At 43.8% G+C, this 16,514-nt stretch overlaps 1 protein-coding gene across 1 annotated transcript in view; it reads right to left on the bottom strand.

Annotated features, from left to right (window-relative positions):
- LOC112076855 (histone deacetylase 4) overlaps positions 1-16,086 on the bottom strand; it is a gene marked incomplete at its 3' end in the record, with an annotated part of 34,963 nt that extends 18,877 nt beyond the window's left edge. Inside the window, exons 1-2 of the mRNA XM_070441479.1 lie at positions 15,923-16,086; positions 3,393-3,461 (exon numbers count right to left, since the gene is read on the bottom strand). Coding sequence (XP_070297580.1) covers positions 3,393-3,461; positions 15,923-15,944 — 91 coding nt within the window. The remainder of the gene's footprint in view (positions 1-3,392; positions 3,462-15,922) is intronic.
- Between the last annotated feature and the right edge of the window lie 428 nt (positions 16,087-16,514).

The following is a 16,514-nucleotide window of genomic DNA, read 5'->3' on the forward strand; positions in this document are numbered from 1 at the left end:
GTGGGTGTGTGGGGATGTAGGCACCAGCAGGCTCGTAAGCATTCATTCAAACAGCACTTTCGTGCGTTTGCCAGCAGCTATTGCGCTGTTTATGACTTCAAGCCATCAACTCCCGAGATTAGGCTGGTGTAACCGATGTGAAATGGCTAGCTCGTTAGCGGGGTGCGCGCTAATAGCGTTTCAAACGTTACTCGTCTGAGACTTGGAGTAGTTGTTCCCCTTGCTCTGCATGGGTAACGATGCTTCGAGGGTGGCTGTTGTCCGATGTGTTCCTGGTTCGAGCCCAGTAGGGGCAAGGAGAGGACGGAAGCTATACTGTTACACTGGCAATACTAAAGTGCCTATAAGAACATCCAATAGTCAAAGGTATATTAAATACAAATCGGAGAGAGAAATAGTCCTATAATTTCTATAATAACTACAACCTAAAACTTCTTACCTGGGAATATTGAAGACTCATGTTAAAAGGAACCACCAACTTTCATATGTTCTCATGTTCTGAGCAAGGAACATTAAACATTAGCTTTTTTACATGGCACATATTGCACTTTTACTTTCTTCTCCAACACTTTGTTTTTGCATTATTTTAAAACCAAAATTGAACACCTTTCATTATTTATTTGAGGCTAAATTGATTTTATTGACGTATTATATTAAGTTGAAATAAGTGTTCATTCAGTATTGTTGTAATTGTCATTATTACAAATAAAAACAATATTTTAAAATCGGGCGATTAATCGATATGGCTTTTTTTAGTCCTCCAATAATCCGGTATCGGTATTGGCGTTGAAAAATCATAATCGGTCGACCTCTAGTGTCCACATACGTTTGTACAGTACCCGTCAAAATTTGGACACACCTAATCATTCAAAAGTTTTTCTTAATTTCTACTATTTTCTATATTGTAGAAATAATAGTGAAGACATCAAAACGATGAAATAACACATATGGAATCATGTAGTAACCATAAACGTATATACTTTATATTTGAGATTCTTCAAAGTAGCACCCTTGCCTTGATTTACATTTACATTTAAGTCATTTAGCAGACGCTCTTATCCAGAGCGACTTACATGACAGCTTTGCACACTCTTGGCATTCTCTCAACCAGCTTCATGCACCTGGAATGCATTTCAATTAACAGGTTGCCTTGTTAAAAGTTCATTTGTGGAATTTCTTTCCTTCTTAATGCATTTGTGCCAATCAGTTTGTTGCGACAAGGTAGCATTGGTATACAGAAGATAGACCTATTTGGTAAAAGACCAAGCCCATATTATGGCAAGAACAGCTCAAATAAGCAAGGAGAAAAGATAGTTCATCATTACTTTAAAACATGAAGGTCAGTCAAAACAGAACATTTCAAGAACCATGAACGTTTCTTCAAGTGCAGTTGTAAAAACCATCAAGCGCTATGATGAAACTGGCGCTTCATGAGGACCACCACAGGAAAGGAAGACCCAGAGTTTCCTCTGCTGCAGAGGATAAGTTCCTTAGTTACCAGCCTCAGAAATTGCAGCCCAAATAAATTCTTCAGAGTTCATGTAACAGACAACATCAACATCAACTGTTCAGAGGAGACTGTGTGAATCAGGCATTCATGTTCAAATTGCTGCAAAGAAACCACTACTAAAGGAAACCAATAAGAAGAGACTTGCCTGGGCCAAGAAACATGAGCAATGGACATTAGACCGGTGGAAATCTGTCCTTTGGTCTGATGAGTCCAAATGTGAGATTTTTGGTTCCAACAGCCGTGTCTTTGTGAGACTAGGTGAACGGAGGATCTCCGCATGTTGGTTCCCACCGTGAAGCATGGAGGAGGAGGTGTGATAGTGTGGGGTGCTTTGCTGGTGACACTGATTTATTTATAAATTCAAGGCAAGCACACTAACCAGCATGTCTACCACACAGCATTCTGCAGCGATACGCCATCCCACCTGGTTTGGGCTTAATGGGACTATCATTTTTTTTTTCAACAGGACAATTACCCAAACACACTCCAGGCTGTGTAAGGGCTATTTGACCAAAATGGAGAGTGAAGAAGTACTGCATCAGATGACCTGGCCTCCATAATCACCTGACATCAACCCAATTGAGTGAGTTGGACCGCAGAAGTGAAGAAAAAACAGCAAACAAGTGCCTCAGCATATGTGGAACTCCTTCAGACTGTTGAAAAGCATTCCAGGTGAAGCTGGTTGAGAGAACGCCAAGAGTGTGAAAAGCTGTCATCAAGGCAAAGGGTGGCTACTATCAAGGCAAAGGTGGCTACTATATATATACAGTACCAGTCAAAAGTTTGGACACCACCTATCATTCAAGTGTTTTATTTTATTTTGACTATTTTTCTACATTTTTAGAATAATAGTGAAGAATCAAACTTATGAAATAACACATATGGAATCATGTAGTAACCAAAAAAGTGTTAAATCAAAATATATTTTAGATCTTTTTGGTAATAGATACACTATATATATTTAAAAAAATAGTAAAATAAAAAATAACACACTTGGATGATAGGTGTGTCCAAACTTTTGACTGGTACTGATATATATAATATTATATATATATATATATATATTGCATCAGATGATAATAATATATATACAGTACCAGTCAAAAGTTTGGAACACCTATCATTCAAGTGTTTTATTTTATTTGGACTATTTTATATATATATAGTGTATCTGACTATCCCTCTGAAGGCATCTCCTTGGTTCTTCTTTGACTATTGTAGCTAACTCAGCCGTCAATCGGTATGTCCCGCTGTTGTGTTCTGTGGTTCCTGCCTGTGACTAGTTTTTTCTGGCTTCCTCCTTAGCTATGTCAACCGTGGTGGTTGGCTAGCTAGGCTAGTAGGCTAAAAAATTAACTTTAGTTGGCTGGCTTAGATAACTGCATATACCGGTAAACATTATTTTGGTAATTTGGTAACTGGTTAAATGGCGTTATGTATTTCCAAAACGTTGCTTTACTTTAATGTAGCTGTAAGCTAGGTGATTATAGCAACTGTCTGACTTACCCAGTACTAATGTAACATTAGCAAGCTAGTAGGGCTAACGTTAGCAGGCTAGTTGGCTAGCAACCTTGCAAGCTGATTTGTTACAATAAATTCATAAAGTATTTGCTGCAAATTAAATTGAAACCAGTAGTCATGACTGTAAACGATTTGGTTTAATTTGAAGTTATARGTCACACCCCGCAAATGTTATTTTGTGAAATGACTTCAGCATTCTTATCAGTTTTAGTACACATAACGTTTCTCCTCCAAGAAAGCCGGATTGCTTTCATCTTAGCTTTGGGTGACAGACAGACCTTAAAAAACACACATTCTAAAGACAACGATCGACATTCAGTCACAGAAAGAAAGACAGACAGGTAATGTGTTGGTCTCCTACCTGTGGGGATGTGGTTGAGGGCAGATGTCTTCAGGACATCCAGCTGCTGCTCCTTGCCCAGGAGTCCCTCTGTGGGAGAGGGAGAGAACTCCGCTTCAAATATGGTCCGCAACATCGAGACAACCCTCCCYCAATCAARCGACAACCGACCGAACTACACCTCTCTGAGAGGGAGCCACCGCGGCATCAGCCTAACGGAGCTACCGTCGCTTCGCTATGGACCCAGAGAGCCTGAATCGCCTGGAAACAGCAGAGAATCTACGCTGGGAACTCATGCTGAGATGCCAGGGGTTCTCTGCCCTCAAGGAAGCTTAGTGGAATGGCACCGTTCATTCATCAGACAGTGTGTGTGTGTGTGTGTGTGTGTGTGTGTGTGTGTGTGTGTGTGTGTGTGTGTGTGTGTTGTGTGGGGGGGTATATTCTCAGTTCTAGCTTTAGAAGCCGTCCTGTATGTCTGCTTCACCTTGCAGATCAGGGAGGATGAGGCCAAAACATGGTGCAAAAGAGGTCATTTATGAACAATAGCAATGGTGTGATCAAAGCTCTGTTGAGTATTTATCTTCAGAGTTACAGTGAGCAGTCCAGGTGTGGCCAGTGAGAGTGAGAGAGAAGAGAGTGAGAGAGGGAAGAGTGAGTGTGAGAGAGAGGACAGATGGCAGACCCACAGCTTATGATTACCTCATCAGATGACCAGAATTGACGTCCACTGTTTATAGGACTACACACAGACACACACCGTTAATACACACACACTCACCGTTAATCACACACAGACACACTGCTAACACACACAGACACACAGTGTTTAACACACACAACACACACTGTTAACTACACAGCAGACACACATGCTAACAACACAGACACACACGCTAACACACACAACAGACACACACTGTTAATACACAGACACACAACTGTGAATACAACAGACACACAACTGTGAATACACACAGAGCACACACCGTGAATACACAACGACACAGCAACCGTTAATACACAAACGAACACACGCCGTTAATAAACACAGACACACTGTTAACACAGACACAGACACACAACCGTTAATACACACAGACACACTGCTACAACACACACCGTTACACACACAACGTTAATACACACAGAAACATCCGTTAATCAGACACAATCCAGCTAAGCACATACACACACACTTAATACACACGGGTACGGCGTTAATACACACAGCCTGCACCCGATGCTTAATGACACACAGCGTAATCCACTGTGCAACACATGCACACAGGAACACATGCCGTTAATACACACCGCTAATACACACAGACACGGACACTGACTAACATCACACAGCACACAATGAGGAGAGCACAACTGCGTTATATCTAGACATACAACATGCTGCTGAAATGACATCAGAAGCAGGGTGACAGCAGCATGCTGGGTACACAGAGACACCACTGCTGAACACACACCAACTGTAGACAGGGATACGCGCTCTGCAGCGCACGATGAGACTGCCGCTGCATTCTGTGTAGCAATCGGAGGCGCTGCAATAGTCTTACGGAGCAGAGAGTAGGCCACGGCGCCGTTGATAGAGAGACCACAGCACGTTAATAGACACACAGCACCACACACCCGTAATAAACAGCAGACCACACTGCTACACACACAGGACACACTGTTAACACACAGTCAATACACACAGGACACACACTGTTATAATATTCACAGACACACACCGTAATACAATAGACACACTACTATTACACAGACACGCTGTTAATATAAACAGACACTGTTAAGTATACACAGACAGACACACTTAATACACAACTACTAAACACAGGACAACACTGAATACACACAGCTAAATCAGGCACAGAACAGACACATTAATACGGCACAGCTTAAGCTAGACGAGAAAACTAATAAAAGCTAACACAGACATACACTAATACATGCACAGCTAATACACAGACCAAAACACTAATACACAAGCTAATGACAGCATGACATACACTAATACACACGAGCTAAACAGCGACACAACACCTAATACAGCACAGCAATACAGCAGACAGAAGCACTAATACAGCACAGCTAATAACACAGACAAACACTAATACACACAGTAATCACGAGACAGAACACTAATACACACAGCTAATAAACAGAACAAGGACACTAATAACACTGCTATATACACAGACAAACACTAGATACAACAAAGCTAATACACGAAGGACACAACACTAATACCGACAGACAGCTAATACAACAGAAAACACTAATTGACACACAGCTACATATACAAGCTAGACAAACACTAATACACACAGCTAAGTACATGGCAGACACATGGCACAGACCAATAGTCAGAGTGAATATCTCCGCAAATACAACGCACCCAAATGATGCCAGCTCCTGAAGACCGGGACTTTGAACTAGGTGGAAGATTAGGTTCAGCATAGCAAGTGTGGGAGAAAGGGATGGAGAGAGAAGGGGAGAGGGTGGGAGAGAAAAGGAGGAGGGGAAAGGTAAAAATAACACTCCCTTTGGGTACAGCGCGCGCACACACACACACACACACACACACACACACACACACACCTAGCTGTGTGCCCATGCCTCTCTCCCGTCTGTGTACGTAGGCACCGAGGCTGAAATTATAGTGGCAACATGAAAAGGCTTTTGTACCAGCCGAGCCCTGGGAAGACAGGGCTATAAATAGACCAACCACAGAGGAGAGGAGGGGGGAGAGAGGAGGGGGGAGACGGAGGGGAAACTGGGTAGGGGCTGAGATGAAGAGAAAAGGAGGGGGAGGGAACAGGGGCTATAGAGAAAATGATCAACAAGAAAAAAGGAGGGAAAGGAAAGAATCAGGGAAACGAGAGGCTACGATATTAGAGAGATCAGAGAGCATAATGACATGGCCAGGAGCAACAAAACACCTCAGAAAAGGGCATGGCCTACAGATGCAAAAACTAAAAACAAATCTCCCCTCTCTCACACACACACACACAGGTTTGCTGTCCAGATAAGCACACTTGGCAGTGGCGTACATAATGTTGCATCAAGCCATGAAGATGCTTTGCTTTCTTTAACTTCTTTAAAAACAGATAGGCGTCGAAAACAAAATGTGGGGTCCCTTCGGGGGAAAGAAACAGGAAAACAGGCTAGCGTCTTGCTGTGTTTGGTCTATTTCTGGAGCTCTCCCTGGACCAGACACACACAGAGGTTTAATTAGCTACGGGCCTTGGGCTATACCATGCAGTACTAACTCAATCGGCTGTGTGTGTGTGTGTGTGGGGGGGATAATTCTCATGTCTAGTTTAGAAGCCGTCTGTATGTCTGCTTCACCTTGCAGATCAGGGAGGATGAGGCAAAACATGGTGCAAAGAGGTCATTTATGACAAATAGCAATGTGTGATCAAAGCCTTGTTGAGTATTTTATCTTCAGAGTTACAGTGAGCAGTCCAGGTGTGGCCAGTGAGAGTGAGAGAAAGAGAGTGAGAGAGGGAGAGTGAGTGTGAGAGAGAGGACAGATGGCAGACCCACACGTTACCTCTCAGATGACCCAGATTGACGTCCACTGTTTATAGGACTCACACAGACACACACCGTTAATACACACACCTCACCGTTAATACACACAGACACACTGCTAACACACACAGACACAACTGTTAATATACACAGACACACTGCTAACACACACAGGACACAGTGTTACATACACAGACACACTGTTACATACACAGACACACTGCTACCACACACAGACACACACTGTTAATACACACAGACACACTGCTAACACACACAGACAACACTGCTACACACACAGACAACACTGTGAATACACAGACACACACTGTGAATACACAGACACACACTGTGAATAACAGACACACCACCGTGATACACACAGACACACACCGTGAATACACAACGACACACAACGTTAATACACACAGACACAACGCCGTTAATACACACAGACACACTGTTAACACACACAGACACACACCGTTAATACACACAGACACACTGCTAACACACACAGACACACACTGTTAATACACACAAGAAACACCGTAATACACAAACACACACCGTTAATACATACACACACACACACACCGTTAATACACACACGCCGTTAATACACACACGCCATTAACACACACACAGACACACTGCTAATACACACACCGTAATACACACAGACACACTGCTAAACACACACAGACACACACCGTTAATACATACACTGCTAATACACAGACACACTGCTAATACACAGAGACACCACTGCTAACACACACACGCCGTTAATAGAAACACGCCGTTAATACACACAGACACACACCGCTAATACACAGACACACTGCTACCACACCAGACACACTGTTAACACACACTGCTAATAACCAAGACACACACTGTTAATATTCACAGACACACACGTAATACACATAGACACACTACTATTACACAGAACGCTGTTAATATAACACAGACAACTGTTAATATACATACAGAACAGACACACTTAATACACACTACTAATACACAGACAAACACTAATACACAACAGCTATACACAGACACATGCAAACACAATGTCAGATGATATCTCTCACAGACAAATCACACTCCAAATAGATACACAGCTAACTACACTGCAGGCCGACTTAACTAATAACACAGTAATACTGTGTTGTTGTTGGTGTGCGACTATGTTACAGCGACCCTTACGAATGTTACACACTACTAATGCACAAACTTAGTATTAGTCTAACTGACAAACACTATATACCTAACTAGACCAAACTGTAGTATAGTCTACTAACTAGACAACCACACTGTAGTACTTAGTCTTACTAACTAGACCAAACGATAGTACTTACCAGAACTAATCACAAACGATAACATCTCTAAACTAGACACAAACTTATAGTATCACCCACTAACTAGACCAAAACTGTAGTATGTATCCAACTAAACCAAACGTTAGACTATCCAACTAAACAAACGTTAGTAGTGTAGTCTCAACTAGAACCCAACAACTGTTAGTACTTAGTCTCTCAAAGCAAACCTGATATTTAGTCTAACTGACAAATGTTAGTCAGTGAGTCTTACCGACCAAAACTGTTATACGGGGTCTCTACTAGAACCACTATGTTAGTAAGTGTAGTCTCTAACTAGACAAACTGTAGTAGTATCTTATAGACTGAGAGCTCAAGACCAAAGGTGTTAGTAGTGAGTCTCTAACTAGACCAAACTGTTAGTGTGTAGTCTCTAACTAGACCAAATTGTAGTAGTGTAGTCTCTAACTAGACTAGAACCAAACTGTTAGTACTGTAGTCTCTAACTAGACCAAACAGCTCACACTGGAAGGAGGCCACAGCCACACTGTCCACTGTTGTGTTTCTTCCCATGGGAACATAGACTGCTATGGGATGTGTGTTTTACAATAAATTGGTACTCATTAGGGCCAGGACGGTACCAGTATCGCGATACTCTGTAGTATCGTGGCAAGGACACAAACACAAAGTGATTTAACTTCTTTAGAAAAACAGCCCTAATGTTGGAAACAAACATCATTATGTTGTCATCAAAAGTCATATTTATTTTCCTAGCGATAGCACACGTTTTACATACAGCAGTTATTAAAAGACCAAAGAGTTTGATCTGTTCACAATACTGGTATCATCACAGCCCTAGTCCTCATGTACCCATTTGCAGTCCACGTTCATGCACTCCACGCTCATTAGTAAATCACTCCTCTCACACACACACAATCACACACACACACAGAGTCAGGAAGGATGCTCCTGTCTCATTACACTGGTTGCACTTCCCCTCCCCGCTGTGTGTACCATGGAGAGATCACACACAGAGGAACAATACCATCAACCAGACAGGCCTCTCCTTAGGAGACACTTCCTCTAGGGCCACCCCATTCACTTCCTGGGGTCAGCATCTGACGTCATAGCAACATGCCCACAATCAGCGACCTGACTTCTGGGCAGGCTCTGACGTCCTGTCATAAAGAGACCCGTTCTGTGAACAGAGCGACCTTTAGGTTCCCGTTCACACTGGGAGAAGAGCAGAAAAACATTGGAGGGTAATGAGTGGAGGAGTAGGCATGTATCTCTGTTTCCCAGCATCACAGACGCCATTTGACATGGCATAGCATGGTAGATAACATGTGACCTATATGCAATGCATATGATGATTTAAGGAAAATGGGCAATATTAATTGAGGAGAAAAGTGAACAAATGTCATTGAAGTGTGGCCTTGGAAGACTGGCTCTAACTCTACACGCTGGGCTTGGTTTGAAAAGACCAACTTTGTTTGACGATCAGAGAAGGGAAGTTGCCTAGTAAATAAGCCCATCATTAACCTCACACTTTCAGAACCACCAGAACTCAAGAGGCACGAGCGTTGCAATGCCACTAAGAACCTCCTAGCTTCATGTCAGCCTGGCTTATAAGAGATACCCGACAATGAACAAAAAAAACATAAATAAAAAAAAGTTAGCACTTCACCAATCGCGCATCCATCCATCCATCCATCCATCCATCCATCCATCCATCCATCCATCCATCCATCAGCCAGTCCATCCAGCCATCCATCCAGCTCCTCTCCGCTCACATACCAGATTTAACTTGATATCGTTGTCCTCCTCCCCTTGCCTGTCCCTCGAGACAAACAATGACAGGCCGTGTCAAAAGCCAGAATAGGTTTGCTTTCGTCTGTGTAAACTGTAATTGCGGTTGGCAGTACACCCTGTATCCAGTTTCTCTCTGTGTGGAGTTAGGGACATAAAGGCCTCGGGCGGCTCGGGCACAAAGAGACTCTTTCCTCTCATTATCTCCTTTACCCGCCGCTGTCTCTAGCCTAATGCCAATTAAAAACAGAGCTGAGGAACAGGCAGAGGGACAAGGCCCCAGTATGGAGCCCATAATGGGGTGTTTGTTTAAGGGGACGGGACGCTCAGTGGAGCCTTACTCTGGACAGTCAGGTTGGATGGTAGGGTCCAGGGCGGTTTCACCCAGGCAGGACATAACCCCTGGTCTGGATGTGTTGGGCTGGTGGAGGCTAGAGTGGACCAGGCCAAAGCAGGCCTAAGCCAATTCTTGGTGAGGGAGAGGACAAACTGTCAGGCTGGAAGGTCTGTCAGAAGTTATTGTCAATGGTCATTGGTGCAATGAGGACATTTGGCAAGAGAAGCTGAAAATGCGCATTTTGACAGAAAGAAATCTGGTTGGACACTTACCAGTACGTACAAATGCACACGCACGCACACAATGTAACAATGGCCCGGCCATTCCTCAGCTACATCCCAGACTATACCACCTGTCCGAGTACAGCAGGGCCTCTGTCTGTCCCAACCCACACCCCTCTCCCGGGACTGAATGACCTCACCCAACCACATCACCCTGTCAACAGTGTAACATGTTTAGTTTATCTACGTGTACATATTCTCTGTCTCCACCTGTCTCAAGGTGCCATCAGCACTAGACATCCATCAACACACCTGGGCTCACACTGATAAAGAGATGTGTGTCTACAGGTGTTTGACAGAGAGACAACCATCCCTCCTCTACGGTACATGCTATTGAAAGCTGTTGAGTTGCATTGACAACAGTTGCTAACAGAAGAGGAGTGTTTTGCCATGAGCCTTGTGTTCAGTGTTCTGGTTGTTCTATTTATAGGTCTGCTCTGCAGCACATGACAGCAGCCACTGACAACTGCTCCATCATGCAGAAAATATACACACACACACACACACACACACAAAGAAACCAGCAACAATGGTTGTTTGTTCACCATGCATTCACTCACTTGTGTTGCTATAAATAGCCCATGGATAGTGAACGGCTCTCTCATGTGCAGTAGGAGTGATTTTAACCCCTTCACCTCTAGTTGGATAGTGTGTAGTTTAATCTTCCATCTCTAATTGGATTGGGATAGTGTGTGGTTTAACCCCTTCACCTCTAGTAGGATTGGATAGTGTGTGGTTTAACTCCTTCACCTCTAGTTGGATTGGATATGTGTGTGTTTAACTCCATCTCTAGTTGGATTGAATAGTGTGTGGTTTAACCCCTTCACCTCTAGTTGGATTGGATAGTGTGTGGTTTAACCCCTTCACCTCTAGTTGGATTGGGATAGTGTGTGTTTAACCCCTTCACCTCTAGTTGGATTGGATAGTGTGTGGTTTAACCCCTTCACCTCTAGTTGGATTGGATAGTGTGTGGTTTAACCCCTTCACCTCTAGTTGGATTGGATAGTGTGTGGTTTAACCCCTTCACCTCTAGTAGGATTGGATAGTGTGTGGTTTAACCCTTCACCTCTAGTAGGATTGGATAGTGTGTGGTTTAACCCCTTCACCTCTAGTTGGATTGGATAGTGTGTGGTTTAACCCCTTCACTCTAGTAGGATGGATAGTGTGTGGTTTAACCCCTTCACCTCTAGTAGGATTGGATAGTGTGTGGTTTACCCCTTCACCTCTAGTAGGATTGGATATGTGGTGGTTTAACCCTTCACCTCTAGTAGGATTGGATAGTGTGTGGTTTAACCCCTTCACCTCTAGTAGGATTGGATAGTGTGTGGTTAACCCCTTCACCTCTAGTAGGATTGGATAGTGTGTGGTTTCCCCTTCACCTCTAGTAGGATTGGATAGTGTGTGGTGGGAGGAGAGAGATCTTCATAATGGACGGAGAAGGGGATGACAGGAGGGTAAGGAGACAAAAACAGTGTTCCGCCGTCACACATGCACACTCGCTCTCGTGAACACACACACACTCACGTGCACACACACACACACACAAACTCAAATTGACACACACACATACATGCTACATTTAGAACACACACACACACACACACACACACACACACACGCTCACATTTAGACACACACGGTCAGTCTACTAGTTTCACCACTTATTCTCTGAGGAAGAAGATAACATGAAGATCAAACCCTCTGTAGCCAAGATCAGTCTACTCTGATCTGAAGCAGTAAACCACAACCAGGTGTGCTGCTGTTCACCATATGCCTTATATCAGAGAGCCAATCAGCACCTTAAAGTTGTATAATACTAGAAACATTTCCTCTTCGAACCCACATCAACAGGAGCCTTGTATTGGAGGACAAGGAGTAGCATGTTGAGTTCACTGGTTCAACCACATAAAACCCCCATAGAAACAGAGATAGGAGAGGTTGAATTACAGTAGGTTAAGTCCTTTGTCAATGTGAATAGACTGGACAGCTTCACTTTCATCTCGTGGGCCAAAGATGTATTGGCTCAAAAAACGACATTTTCCCAGGAAAAGATTCAAGCTCAAAAAAAGCCACCGCCCAATCACTTACCGAGCGTGCCTCTGCTCTGAATGGAACAGTGTGTGTGTCATGACTCAGTGCCGGGCCAGCTCTAGCTATGGTAAACATGTTTGCGGTGGTTCCAGGAAACCTTAGAATCACTGAGTGGGACAACGTAAACCTTGCCGGCTAGAGCGCACTGCTATCATTTCCCAACACTATCAATGTGCTGCTTCCTACTCTGATGAAATATTAAGCCTATTTATGAGGCCCGGTGGGATACTCGTTCAATATCTCTTCACGACCGCAAAAACAACGTTAGTCTGTGTGCTTAGACATTACGTTCAGTAGATGGTTAAGCAACCTCTGCACTGCAGGCATCCAACTGTTCCACGAGGAAGCTCTAAAACCTAGCAACAACACAGGATGTAAGGGCTAGGGCAGGGGTATAAATRGGTACCAGATTAGAGGGAAACAATGACAATATGCAGTGGAACTAGCTTCGAGGTCCAGAGTTGAGTTTGAAAGGCTTTGGGCCTATGTTTTCCGAATGCGCGTGCATGCTTGCTTTGTGTATGACGAGCATTCAGACTTTTGTCAAAGTAAATCATTAGAAGACAAAAATCTCCGATATGTTCTTCCTAACAAATGGAAGAATGGAGGAAGAGAAAACTAATGGGACAGCTACAGAGCTAAGGGAGTGACACACCCACACAGTGCTGTGATTGTGGGCAGGCAGGTCTCTTATCTACCGCAGCTAAACTGACAGGCACTGCACAGGGCAGCCCGGGCAGTCACTGCATCGCCATGGGAACTGATGATAAGCGTGCCTGTCTGACCAGTGACCACAACCACAGAGGGGCCGCCGCCGAGGATCATGGGAAAACCACAGGGGCGTGACGGAGAAGACTGACAGGTCCTGGCAGAGAACCACTGGGCTGTTTTTTTGTGTGGGAAAAACTGCAGCAACAGTCTGAAATACCTGGTAACCCCACTGTTTACACTAGGCCTGCAGATCCATTTCAGAGGCCTGCAGATCCATTTCAGAGGCCTGCAGATCCATTTCAGAGGCCTGCAGATCCATTTCAGAGGTCTGCAGATCCATTTCAGAGGCCTACAGATCCATTTCAGAGGTCTACAGATCCATTTCAGAGGCCTACAGATCCATTTCAGAGGCCTGCAGATCCATTTCAGAGGCCTGCAGATCCATTTCAGAGGCCTGCAGATCCATTTCAGAGGCCTACAGATCCATTTCAGAGCCCTACAGATCCATTTCAGAGGCCTACATGTCATATTCAGCTGTGTGAAGAAGGTGTGCTCACCATGTGTATTAGTAGCTCTAGTCTAGCGAGGATCTACAAATCACGTTGTTGAATGGGTATGGACTGACTTTTAATGTGTGAGGACACACAAATGGATCTCTGTGTCACTGGTCACCGTCTGCATCAGCTGATGGTCACCAGGCCTGGCTAAGTAGCTGTGGATATTGTTAACAATGTTTTTTTTCCGAATGTAGCACTAAGCATCTTTCAATGAAACTAGGCTACTGTAGCCTGTGTGTGTTAGCGCAAGCGCAATGTTGAGCAGATGTCAACGGCTAACATGCTAAGCTCGCCGAGCAGACAATCACTTCTATGCAAACAGTCATATTTGTTCTCAGATATACGCTCATACAGACTGCACAGTGAACCTGCTGATCCTATTCCTGAGAACTAGCCTATAGCCCAACTTGTAGAGAGAGATGGGGGGGAGTTTCTTAGAAAAGATTTAGAGGAAGTATAATATTTAAACTGAAGAGCCTGCAATTCCACAAATGATCGACAAAAAGGAGCAAATCAAATTAAAAATGTTATTTGTCACAAGAGCCGAATACAACAGGTGAAATGCTTACTTTACAAGCCCTTTAACCAACAATGCAGTTAAGAAAAAAAAGTGTTAAGAAAGTATTTACTAAAATAAACTGAAGTTTAAAAAAAAGCAGCTGGAAGTAYGCTCATAACGGACTCATAATGCCCATGCAGATCATAGACATGGGAACAATCACACACAGGCGCGKWKACATCTACAGTAGCTCAGTTTAAAGTGAAAGAAGAATGGAGAGAGAAAAAGAAAGGGTTGGTATCACACTATACTCACAGAGAAAAGGATGGAGAATCTCCAACAAGCATTAGACTGGATTTAAAACTCTAAGTGTTGAGGCTAACTAATCCAGGCATCAACTAACGATGTAATGTGTTACTTTGGCTTGAGCTCGGCTGGGGAGTGGGGACTACCTAGTATGGTGTAGCCCTACCTCTAAGGTCTCTCACAACTTAGGACAATCCTATATGGCACCCTATTCCCTATATAGTGACTGTCAAAAGCTAGTACACTAGGCAATTGGGTGCCACTTAGTACGCAGAGCAGTATTTATTCAAGTCAAATTTAAACATCATGGCCGCCACATGAATTAGTCCAACTATCAAGACTTTGAAATAAAATGGCCGATATCATAATATTTGAAGTACTCCAGGTACTGTAGCCTGCCTTGGGCTCCTAGCGGATGTGGTATAGGTGTGATTCCTGTATGAAACATTATGGAGTCTTAAAAGGAAGCCTGGGTAAGGCAAAAATGTCATAAATATGCCAACTTTGATAAATTATTTCACAATTATGCTTTTATATACAAATGTCAAATATATGTCAGCCATCCTTCCTCCAAAGGACCATCCTATGAATACAATTTTGAGAAAATCAGAGATATTTTCTTGTCCTGGTATCGTCAGGAATCATTCATAATATATACTTTATGGCTGGAGGGGTTACCCTGAGCCTTTTCAGGGGCACTCCAGTTGTTACCTGGGCGATGATATTATAGTGCACACATCCCCCAGTGTGTTAGGTAAACACGGCCAATCGCACCATCCACAACAGTAGAGACCTTTAGTTAGCCTAACTCTTTAACGTGGACGCAATTTGACGAACACAGGCGGAACAGTAGGACACTTCACATCATCATACTGTATATTCAATCATGTGCACAAATGACATTTTCTACAGAACAAGCCAAAGAAACAGAAAATACCTAAATATTATTTTGAGTGAGTCCACGTCATCGTTTCTTATTGACCTCAATAAGATTTGACAGGGGAGGTATTCTGAGATGGTACAGCTACACAAAGCACAACATTAGGCCTACGTGAGATGGATCCAGTGAGCATGGTAAATGCTTACCTTGGTGACTGTGTGATGTCATTGTTGACAGGATGGTCCTTGGAGAATCCACAGTGAAGTTTAAAATATACGGCCTGGAGAGAGGAGGACGGGACAGGTGGAGTGTGTGTGGGTCGGGGGGGTTAGTGTGTGTGTGTGGGTCGGGGTTAGTGTGTGTGTGTGTGTCGGGGGGTTAGTGTGTGTGTAGGTCGGGGGGTTAGTGTGTGTGTGGGTCAGGGGGGTTAGTGTGTGTGTGGGTCGGGGGTTAGTGTGTGTGTAGGTCGGGGGGGTTAGTGTGTGTAGGTCGGGGTTTAGTGTGTGTGTGTCGGGGGGGTTAGTGTGTATGTGTGTGTAGGGAAGGGGGCTGGTCTGATGTGTACCAAGATCAGGGCCACAGTACTCCTCAGCAGGAAACACAATCACCCACAGGTCTCTTCACTGGTCAGCAACAGGAAACACAATCATCCGCAAGTGTCTTCACTGGTCAGCAACAGGAAACAGTCCTCCACCAGACAACCTACTGTTCAGGTAATCCAATCAGAGACACCCGCTCACTTGTACCAGCCTTTCAAAGAGAGATAGAGAGAGAGAGATAGAGATAGATAGAGAGAGA

The sequence above is a fragment of the Salvelinus sp. IW2-2015 genome, unplaced genomic scaffold, assembly GCF_002910315.2.
Source record: "Salvelinus sp. IW2-2015 unplaced genomic scaffold, ASM291031v2 Un_scaffold4091, whole genome shotgun sequence".
In the NCBI taxonomy this organism is placed as follows: domain Eukaryota; kingdom Metazoa; phylum Chordata; class Actinopteri; order Salmoniformes; family Salmonidae; genus Salvelinus; species Salvelinus sp. IW2-2015.